The sequence below is a fragment of the Neolamprologus multifasciatus genome, chromosome 13 (genome assembly GCF_963576455.1).
Source record: "Neolamprologus multifasciatus chromosome 13, fNeoMul1.2, whole genome shotgun sequence".
Taxonomy (NCBI): Eukaryota; Metazoa; Chordata; class Actinopteri; order Cichliformes; family Cichlidae; genus Neolamprologus; species Neolamprologus multifasciatus.
In genome coordinates, this window is record NC_140451.1 from 6,715,271 (window position 1) to 6,727,227 (window position 11,957).

The following is an 11,957-nucleotide window of genomic DNA, read 5'->3' on the forward strand; positions in this document are numbered from 1 at the left end:
GCCTCCTTCCAGGTATTCCATCTTTTTCGTGTTGAGCCGCATACCATATTCATTCAACTGTCTTCCACAGTTGAGTCGTTGTTTGGGTCTCTTCTCTGTCTTTGCTGGCTAGGATTACATCATCGGCAAAGAGGAGAGACCATGGATGAGGTAACTGGAGGTCGGCTGTGATGGTGTCCATACATAGAATGAAGAGGAGGAGTGACAGAGCTGATCCTTGGTGGACCCCAACACTAACTGGGAAGGGAGGTGATAGTCCAGCGGCTGAACTGGTGACGTTGTCGTAGAGGAGCTGTATCCATTTGATTGTTCCGCATCCCTTTACAAAACCACATTGGTTGGGGGTGACGTTGACAATTTCCCGAAGATGTGCATCGATGACTCTTTCGAATATTTTCATCGTGTGACATAGTAGGCAAATAGGACGATAATTTGAGCATTCAGCTACATCCCCTTTGTTCTTCTATATGGGTATGGTAATGCTGGTCGTCCAGGCCTTCAAGACTTCCCCTGTGCTGACAATGCTAAAAATACATCAGGAAGGGGGAAAATATTCATTCATAACACTGTACCTGCTTGAATTTAGTTAGTACTACTTGTGCATCAAAATGAGATGACAAATGAAACAAACACTGGTAATCCACAACCCCATTTTTATTAGAGTTACACGTGGCAAAATTCACATTTCAGGGTTTATGTCCACTTATTGTGGCCTGTCAGTTCTGAAAACCCCCCAAAACAAAACTGTGTTCAGCAAGCATAGTGAACATTTATCAATGTAGCAATCACAATTTATTCAAAGAAACAATACAAACAATTTCAAGTGTTATATAGTATTAACTTCTCCTCTATATCAGTTCTTCTAATGTATTCCTGCCCATACTCATATACTCATAGTGTACATGACTATATTGTGGACAATGATGTAGATATCAAAACGCTGTACAAAAAACAGGATGTACAGGAAAGACACTCCATACAGCATCCAGATAAAAATTAAAAATACAAAAGAGGCACTTAAGAATATCACACAGACATACACATACTCACATATGTACATGTGGAGTATACTAGAAATCAGAATACTTGAGCCCATGTTATCATATAATTCACCTGAAAAGTTATTTTTACAATTATATCAGATACACTTGGCTGGAAAGCAATGTCAAAACCTTGTTAGCTAACATACGCATGGCCACCTCCTACAGGAAGAACAGCCAACTAAAGAAGTTTTAAACTTCAATCTTTCTTATACTTAACATGGCTTTTAATCTATTGCTACTAGAAGCATACAAATAACTATTAAGATAACACCTATAATTAAAAAACTTAGCTTTTAGTTTAAGTTGACTGGATAGATCAATGCACACTTCCTGATGTCTAATATTTGCCTTTTATTGAAAACTAAACATAACCAAGGAAATGCTTGGGGCGATGAGTTGACATTAACCTGAAATAAATAATTCCAGATTTGTTTTTTGTTGTTTTGAGTGGCAAGCAAATTCATCTTAAAAGATTCTGGTAGAAATATCAGCAGCACTGCAAACCTAGCCCTAGAAACATTTGAACTCTCAAAAACATGGGCTAAGCTATGGTTGAAACCTAACAAGGGTGTTTAACTTCTCATTTCAGTAAGTCACATTATTGCAAGGTTATACAGTATCGCCACTATATCATGACTATGATGCACAACCTTTTAAAACCTACAGTGCTTTTAACAGGAAGACACAGATTGTCCAAAAAGTGCAACACACACATAGACAGTATCAAAGTCTGACATAGCTTTGAATTAAATTGAAGCCAATCCGGATTTGCCTGAACCCTGCTTTTTACCTAAAGTCCACCAGATGGCGATAGCTGTGGATGCAAAAAGGCTTCCAGTGCTATAGAAGCCTGTGGAATTCAATTTTTATTTGGTCTTGACCTTTCTAAACCCCTATCCGATGAGTTTATGGGCTTAGTTACTGAATAATAAAAAGATTAAGTCTATTGTTGTAAATCTTGGTCATACAATTTTTCCAAATGGAGGATTATTTGTGGTACAAAATGCTCATTAGCTAACAACTTGTCAATCACAAGACCCACCCCTCCTTCTCATATCCATACACTTTGGGTAACACTATGGTAGCTACATCCATCTTTTATACTGTCTATGAGAACACACTGCACACCACCAGTCTGATCACATTAACTTCAATCCATAACTTCCAGTTAAGAATGGAAGAAGGCTTTTAGGTGGCATAACACACTATGGAGGTGTGGCAGCCAAGCTAGCTCACGGCTGTTTTTCACATGTCACTAAAACTCAATATATATAGTATATTATAATATAATGTGATTACAGTAATGCCTACTTTGGAATATGATTTGTATATTTTTATTTATTCATAATTTAACCAGTTTAATTATGCCTGTTTGCTAGTACTGATACAAATCCATCTTTAGCTTGTAACTGATGGAAATGTCCAGTAACATTGGTACTAGCATTTCTACTCTTTGCTGAAGGATTAATAATATTTTCTGAATTCTTGCCTACAAGACCAGAAAAAAATGAACTGCGACAAACCTATCTGACACACTTTGTATTTTCCCTTCAGCTTTTAGACTGAAATACAAAGTGCATTATTTAAATCAGTGTAGTCACTGCCATTGGATAATTGGCTTTAAGCAGCCCTGGGTTGTTTTATAGCAAAATATTTATTGCTCAGTTTTAGATTTCACAATTTTCTGCAGAGTTCACAGGTAATAATGTCACCTAGAGCCTTTCTTTTCTTAAGTATTTCTTAAAGATATCAGCTTACCAACACGTTTTATTTTTTGCTATATAGTTCTGTACAATTTTCAGCGGAATTGGCTACCTTTAACATGTAGAGAGTAAAATTGCAGCGCGGATACATAACTGAGCTGTGCCTAAGATTAATAACAAAGTGAAAATTTCAAGTCAGTCAAGTTAAAAAAAATCTATAAGTATTGCTGACAAATTCGTCTTCTTTTATATGCTTTTTACATGACATGGAAATAAGACAAATTATTCCTGATCTCCCTTTTCACATTTGCTGCACAGACCCTGTACAAAAGGAGCTCAATCCAGGGTGTTGTTTGGTGGAGCTCCAGCTACAGCATTTCAATAATCTCACCATCCCAACACCAGCAAACATTCAGCATTCCAGGCCAAAACTTTAAATAAGGCTTCTGTCAAACTTTCTCTACTAGTTTAGATAATTTTGGGATTCGGCTATGTTAGCTCAGGATACAAACCCCACCAAAAGCACAAACAAACAAAAAATAACCCAGTTTTAGATTATAATCCCAAATTCAGTTAAGATAATTCACTTGCAATAAATAAAGTACTGTTTGAGTTTATAGTCAGCCCTTAACCTAAACAGATTCTAATGATGTGTTCATTAACAGCTTAAACATCTGTACCTGTGTTTTACTGCCCTGGTTTGCATGTCCTTCCACAAAGCAAGTTTATTTCTTTACAATTTAAGTGGTTCATTTTGTTTTTTGTGTTCTGCTTTCAAAACTTTTTCCCTACAAAGGAATCATCTCATTGAACTCATTCCTCTCTGCTCGAGCTCCCACCATCATCAGCGCTCCTCCCATGTTGGGACCAAGTCCCGTGCAGCCCTTGAGTCCTCCTTCAGCCAGCTCATGGCACATCGTGGCATTGTGGGAAGACACAATATTTCCACTACCTGCAGGTGTGAATATGGTGCTCTCCATCCCCCTCCTCTGTTGCTCTGGTGTTGGAGCAGGCGCCCTAATCCCACTACTTCCAGCACCCACGCTACCTCCAGCACCAGCACCACCTCCCCGCTTTTTAGGTGGTGGTCCCCAGAGGAATGCGTGGGCAGGCCTGTAGTGTTGGCGGGCATAGCGGAGCAAGCGTCGGCGGGTGGCTGGCAGGCGGATGGTGTAGACAAAGTATTCCAGGATGCTGTGCTGCATGTTGGACAGGGTGCTGTGGCACAGCGACTCCTCCAGTAAGAAGCGAACGAGCGGGGCCTTAAAGGCCTCATAGCCGAGCTCACCCAGGGACTTCAGGATGCGAGTGATCCGCAGGTAGTTGTGGTGGGACCTTCAATAAACAAGGCGGTTGAGAAAGAGAATTTTGATTGATTAGAATAGTTTGAAATAGCCTTTCTGAAATAGCCATCTAGGACCTCCTCTGGGGACTTATTTGGACACTTATTTTGAAACATAATCAAATTAACTTTAATTTCACCGGGACAGGAAGACTGCACATACCAATCATTTCTGTTTTTTAGAAACTTTATTTCCTCCTGGAAGTTATTTTTGTATCACCATCCTCAGACCCCATTCCTTCAGTGTCTCTTTTATAATGTTTTTGGTGTAACAGGTTTTTTCCTGCACGATAATTTGACACGTCCATATCCACTAGCATCAGATAACCCTGTGTTGGTATAATGTCCTCCCGATAACCATCCCCTCTCTGTGGACACGGGTGGTTAAAAGTACCCATTTATTGCTCTACCTATACCACTTATCACACGTATAGGTTAAAAGATGGGCAGATCACAAGCCTGTTCCACAGCTGACACACACGTCCCTACACAATCGCACATTGATGGGCAGTTTTATGGAACAACCCAACCACTGTTCATTCTGTGGTCTAGATTGAGTTGATGGCCTTCAATACAACCATATAGCATGACGTACAGTCTGATGTCTCTGGCAATATAATTATTATTTACTGTTTGGTGTGGCTACTTGGCCCATGAGAAATCTAGAAACCAGATTCAGACATCTTTGTGCATTTTAATGGCAAGAGAATGGAAAGAAAATACACTGTTGTCAGCTTTGTTGTCCATGTGTTTAGAGATTAACGCAACAATTAGATTCAAATGGTTTAAGGAAGGTTTATGACTGGAGGAGATTGTGGTAATAAAAGGGAAAGTAATGCTTTCCCTTCTAAAGGGTTCTAGGTACAAGGACAAGCACACGCTTTAATGCAAACTGCAAAGTGCGGCAGGAGGAAACACCGTACCTTATCTCAAGCAATGAAAACATCGAAACGGGATGTGAAACAAAAACAACAACAACAATTGTTCTTTTAAATTGCCCTTTAACCATCTGTTTGTCCATTCAAAACATGCTCTTTCACATTCAGCTGCTGTTAGAGGAGCAATTAAGTTGCAAAGGATTTAGAATGATTGCCTTGCTAAAGGACTGGAAAGCAGCTATTGGCTACTATGCAATAACTTCACACAAATTGTAGCTGCAATTTAATCCCCCCCCCCCCCCCCCCCCCCCAGCTACTGCACAGTGCATTTAAATATATAACGTTCGCATGTGTGTGTGTGTGTACTTACTCATTAAGGTGTTGGAAGCGCTCCTGCCAGTTCGGAGCCCGAGCAACATTGCCACTCTTATCCAGCAGCTTGACGCCGTAGAAGTCCAACATGAGGGAATAGGCCGCCAGGAATCTCCGCTTTGCTTCCCGAGTGCTTTGGAATTCCTGATGTGATTCAACACAACAAATCAGAAACAAACAGACAGGTTGTGTACAAAAGCAGCTTTAGGTGATCAGAAGAAGCAGAAGAGAAAGCTGTATGCAAACACTGGGTAATCGCCCGAAAACGAGTCTGAAATTTCATGAGGGACACATTTCTACCTACTTTTAACGGGAGCATGCACATGCAAACCAGCTGTGTTGTTCAAACAGATGTCTAATTTAGTCAGAGCCAAAGCTGAATGAGTATTTCCCAGAACGGTTGTTTGCTTTGTCACATTTGAGCGACTTATTTAAACGTGAGTGTATCGGCATTCTTAAAACTTCACTTGATTCAAAATTTGCCCTTGTGCTAAATTATTTCGGTAGTGAAATGTAAAGACTCAACCATGGGAAACACTTGTGCGATGAAAAGCCACAACTAAAGCAGTCATGCAAAACATTAGCAAAACCGTGACACTGAGCTGTGTTTTCCCCCTGCACTGAAAGCGCATTATAATGCACCTGAGCTGCCAGCGACACTCCACTAACTATAGGCAACTCATAGTTCTTTGCAATGAAAGCATCAAAATCGGTTCACAGGTGGAAAGCTTTCAGTGTTATATGTCTGAATATAACCACATTTAAGTAAAAAAAGATCTAATATGCTAATGTAGGAAAGCAGAAGTGAAATCTAACACCAAACAACAGATATTTAGGTAGAAACTATAAAAAGAAGAGAGACAGCTGGAGATCAAGCACATGTCATCACAGTTTAATGAAGCACAGCATTAATAAAGCGGACCATCACAGACTAGTAGAGACAGAATATGTGTACGTAACTCACTTTGATCTCGTCCTGAGTCAGTTCATGTGCGTAGAAGTTGAGCCCTTGTTCTCTTAATGGGAACAGCCTGGGGTACAGAAATGGAGTAAAAACACTGTAAAAACATACAACACAATAACTACAGGGATGTGATGGTCAACAAATACATCTGCCTACCAACTAATGAAGATAATTACTCTGTAATTTCTCAGCAGGTGCTACTGTTTGCTCACTGTGCATGGTATGTAAAGGCTGTCCACCTCTTTCTTCTAGGCTAGTAAAGTGACTGCTAAAACCTTCCCCCCGAATGTTAACCTGGCAACCCTACCAGAACTATGTGAATCGCTACATTCACTATATCAAACATGTAAAGGTCAGCAAAGAAGACAGTCTGCACATAGAGCCTGGAAGTTGTACATGAAGACCAAAAACACAAGTAAAATAGTACTGAATAGGAGTGTTTGCCTGCTTAACAATGAAGGTAGCATGGATGTGCCAAAAAACTGCAGTTCCTTCAATGGCCACATGAGGCTGGCACCAAAAGCAAGTCGTTCCCCTTTAACACTAGCTGTGCTTTGTAACACTTCCATGTTACAATGCACAACTTCAGAGCATTAAAAAGGATTTTTATACTCTGGAACAAAAACACAGTTTTGTTCCTCATGGATAGTGTCCCCCTATTGTAATAACTCTATGAAGGCTGATATTCTTTCTTTTTCTCTTTTTTAGTTTACAGTCAACATGAAACACTACACATATAAGGGCTAATTTACACCATTGAGCCCTGCTCTCAAAAACTGACATAGATGTAACGCTGTCTGTGTAGCTCGATTTAGGAAATATTTGCTTAAAGTTTTAAAAACAGGTTTACCGCCATCTTCTGTCAGTACGGAACATTACATCACCAGGGTGGTTGCCGTCAATAGCCTTACATAAGTTTATGTTAGCTAACTACTAACAGAACCAATAACTCAGGGAAAATAGGGACACTAAACACAGTTATGTTTGTGGTGCGATGTGCATATAGTAACTTGCAATGCTGTAAACTGTTTAGTTATGGTTAGGAAAAGAGAGAATATTTTATTGTATTAAATAGTGGTGATAGCACTTTATGAACATTTGCTTTGCCAACTGATTACGCGGCTTGGTACACCTGGTCTATCAAAAAAAAATCTGGAGTGTCAGTCCTCATTTATAATGTGCTTTACAAGCCCGAACATTGCAGCTAACAGGGGGATTTCCCTCTTGAGTGCAGCTAGCCAAACAACAAGAAAACACTTTACTACTAATGAGAGAGAGAGAGTGAAAGTGGACAGACTCATTGTTGCAGCCAGGGGCAGCACAAATGTGACCACATTAGACTGATTTTTTGTTTTAGTGCTACACAGACACCTAGCTTGCGTAAGCTGCTAATTTAGCACTACACCTTTTTATCTAAATATGGTCACTTCTGACTACAAAGAGGTTAGATGGCAGTCCGATACACCAACACAGAGGCGTCAAAACCTTCATACAACGCTAGTGTTTGCATATCAAGCTAACTACAGCTGTCAAGCTTGATGTGACAATCACCGTTTAAGCCAACGGTCCCCAACCTTTTTTGCGCCACGGACCGGTTTAATATCAAACAACATTTTCACGGTGGTAGTTGCATTGTGTCGCAGATAAAGGTGTCGCGGACAAATACAACAAAATAAAATGATACGACCAAGACAAAAACTGTGGTATTTTGTAAATATAATAATATACACGAATTCACTGTTTAATTGTGTAACTTTATTAGCAGCGTCCTCCTGCTAATAAAACGTCTCAACAACATTGAGAGTCACGTCGTCTTCTCTGCCCTTTAATGCGCTCTGGTCTCTATGGTAACGCGTAAACATTTCTTTCAAAATAAGACACACAACTACAACACAGGAAAAGACCCAGAGAAACGATAAAAGTTAACAATAAAAACTCATAAAACCATAAATTTCACACCCGAGCCTCAACTCTCGCGGCTAGGTACCAGACGACTCATGGACTGGTACCGGTCCATGTCCCAGGGGTTGGGGACCACTGGTTTAAGCCACTAAAATCAGTTCTGAAACCTGACTGGACAGGTTAAAGCTAAGTGAGCGGTCATTAAAATATTCCTGTTTTTTATTGAACTTTAATCTGTAACAGGATAGAAAAAGGAAGCAGTGACATGTCATGTTACCGTGCCTTCTTGCAGGCTAAGAACAACTTGATGCACAAACACACAAGCTGCATGAATATTAAAACAAATGGAGGAAATGTCTCACCACTGAATATAGGTGTGATTGTGCTCCAGTTTGTCATAGTCGCCTCTCCACTTAGAGAGAATCTCCTCTATGTAGATACCTGAGAAGAAAGAGGAGCTAAATAGCTGCAAAATAGATCTGTATTGCATGTGTGTGTGTGTGTGTGTGTGTGTGTGTGTGTGTGTGTACGTGTGTTTAAACAGTGGATCAGTCCACAAATCTGCTGGGCTTTCCCTGCCAAACATGACCTTTAGCCAAACAAAACTCACTAAGGCCAGCACTAACATCACTTCTCTCCAGTGTTAACAGATCTGCATGGAGAGTGCACTTTTTTCTGTTAATGTGTGTGTGTGTGTGTGTGTGTGTGTGTGTGTGTGTGTGTGTGATATCTCACCATCAGGCACTAGAGGGATCTTGTTCAGGTAGAAGCGCAGGTTGCGATACTCATTGGGCTGCCGCGACCTTCTGAAGTTCTTCACATGAACACACACAGATAAAATATATCACAAAGGGTGTCTGCATTAGTGTGAGTGTATGTGTGTGATGAAGCCTGTCTATTCTCATTGTAGGGTACACATGTGTGTGTTCATGTACCGGGTAGCTGTGCCGGTATTTGTAGAGGTCCCTGGCGGCATAGAAACTCCTCTTCATCTTTGGAACAGACTCCGGGGAGTCAGTCAACTGAAAGAGGAAGAAAGAAGGAAAGACAGAAAAAAATGACTCTTAAGAATGGAAAAAAGAAAACGGAAGAAATGATGCAGATCTGAAACAGATGGTGTGTTGCCCTTAGATGCCATTTAGCTGAATTAAAAACATTTAGTTGCTTGGAACATTAATATCTATGTTTTTCTCATAAAAATGGACAATTTACATCAGCACTAATGTGAACCACCACCAACCAGACACCTCTGTCTAATCGGGGTCATTTTGTTCATAAAATTTAAAGTGAAATATGTTTCTTTGGTCTTTCTTAGGTCATTTACTATAATCCATAAACTATCTCCCTCCTGACTTTAAACAAGTCCAACTTATAAAAACAGAGCAAAACCACAAGTCTGGTTTAACTTTTAAGAAATAATCTATAAAAGATTGTTCCTGTTCGACTGTTATAACCTGCTGGTTCCTGTATTATAAAACAGTGTGAAATAGCCTAGTAACAACAATCCCGTCAGCTACTCTGAACGTTATGGCACACAGTTTATGTGTCTGTAGCCTAAAAAGAATAAAACGTTTTCACTTTCTTTGTAAACTTGTAGGCAGTGTAGGGTTGGAGTTATGGTTCCTTAGATTACTTTGATAATTAACAAACATCATGTGAACAGGATGTAGCCCATAACATGTATGACAGTAGTGTACAGTAAGCAACCCAAGACTAAATCCATTTCTTCTCAAAGTTGGCATGATTTTGACACCTAGTTTGCACAGCATGGGTGTAGCATGAGGGCCAAGGGGATAAATACTCAGTATTTTAAATACTAGAATATATTGCACTGACGCTCTCTAGCATTCAGAATTCATTAGTTATTGCTATCTTTACCCTATTTAACATTATCTGTGCTGAATCAGCACACGTACAGACACGATTTACTCTGAAAACTACACTTTTGTTTTTTTGAATAAACAAAACATTGTGGAAGTTTGAATAGGTTCTAATTTTGCGGCAGTAACCTGCTAAATGCATCTAAACTTCCGCAAAAAGACAAAACAAAAAATCCCCCAAACTTATTTGGTTGAGTCCATTTAAAAATAAAACATGGCAATAAAGGGCGACCTCGTCCTTATCCTGCCTGGCTGCCATGTGTTTGGTCATTAACCTGCCTGTACACGGTCCCAGAGGAGGCAGAGCTGCTGCTGATTGTTTGTTCCCGACAGATAATTTAGTGGTTATGTGAACTCATAACTCATATTGAAATAATGGCAGTATGGCAGAAGGATTGTCGCTATGATTTTCTCATGTGGATTTTTTTCCCATTAAAATCTTGCTCTAAATTACGAGAACCTTTCCCCTATAATTTGTCCCCGCGTAAATGTACAGCCGTTTTCCACAGCATGCGTGTACAGCACGTCTTCACGGTACATGAACTTGACGTATTTCTGAATGAAAGTTTGGTGTGAGCTGTGTCTCGGGTGCAGACATCACCGTAGCCCGGTTGTCCTTACTGTGTCCCGGCCTTTTTGCCGGTGGCCCACATGTCCCCGCTCTCCGGCGTGAAACGTACCTGCGGTGTGCTGTCTCCGGCGTGCCCCGCGGCCCTCTCGCTCTCCGCCGGGCTGACGGAGTCGGAGATGCCGCTATCATCTTCAGCCGCCGGCTCGTCGCTCTCCGAGTCCGATCCCCACGTCGAGTCACATTCCTCAATCGTGCTCGGCTCCTTGAAACGCCAGCTGCCCACCAGGTTTCCCATTTAAAAAACATGCAATACCCGCCTTCTTCTTCTTCTTTTTAATTATCGCTTTTTTTTAAAGGTAATAATACTACATAATTTTGCCCCCAGCCTCGTTTTTCGGTTTGCAGAGCGGTGGGTTTGCACTGCGCTCAGTGCGGAGCTTTTAAATGGCAGAAAAGGGGGATTTCCACACTGGAAGGATGATGCGTGTTTCTGTATGAGAGGCCATTAGTGCCGCACAGGCAAGAGGCGGTCTTACACCTGTGAATAGAATGAAACAAGGTTACAGTTGAGTAAAGCTAAGCTAGAGACTAAAACCATGAGTGGAAAACCTCCAAATAAAAAAAAAAACAACCCTAAAATAACAACAAAATAAAATACAAAAGGGTAGATTACTTATATATGTGTAAGTATACATGTAATCATACATATGTAAGTTGTCTACACTGCCAGTGATGTTGAAAAGGTGCAAAAATGATCAAGAATCAATGTCAGAATTTAATGTTGATTCAGTCAAATTAAAGTTGACAGTAAAAGATTAATTTAGCACAGTTTCAATTATTGTTTGCTATCTGGGATAACTTGCAAAAATATATATGTAGGATTTTTTCTTTTTTTTTAACATCAATACAATCAGCTTGAGGACACTTATGTTTACATGTTTATTGGGACTACGAAAGCGTAACTAAAACTTTACAGCACATTTCCAACAGAGCTCCAAATCAAATACCTTTATGTTGCTCTATTCTTTCAAAGGCATGAGTCTTTGTAAGTATTTTAAGTCTATCATCATTACTGGCAGATACAATGTTTCTTATTTGCTGTATTCTATTGCTCCGTGGCATTAATCACCTTCTATACAATTCATTACAACAACAGCATCAGGACCAGAAGTGCGTCACGTGACACAAGAACAGCGATTATGTCTCTCCAGGAGGAAAGTGAAACTGTGTTGGTTGTTCCTTTGGAAAGTCCATGTGATCTTATTGATTTTAAAGTGGATTTCTTAAAAGTGTTATTGTATT

At 40.1% G+C, this 11,957-nt stretch overlaps 1 protein-coding gene across 1 annotated transcript; it reads right to left on the bottom strand.

Annotated features, from left to right (window-relative positions):
- Window positions 1-526: 526 nt before the first annotated feature.
- Window positions 527-11,271, bottom strand: ogfrl1 (opioid growth factor receptor-like 1). Its single transcript, XM_085182903.1, has 7 exons — window positions 10,765-11,271; window positions 9,140-9,226; window positions 8,940-9,018; window positions 8,567-8,645; window positions 6,303-6,369; window positions 5,337-5,482; window positions 527-4,081 (listed from the first exon to the last, which is right to left on the bottom strand). The coding sequence occupies exons 1-7, from the start codon at window positions 10,948-10,950 to the stop codon at window positions 3,535-3,537; spliced, it is 1,191 nt and encodes a 396-aa protein (XP_085039029.1). The 5' UTR covers window positions 10,951-11,271; the 3' UTR covers window positions 527-3,534.
- Window positions 11,272-11,957: the final 686 nt, after the last annotated feature.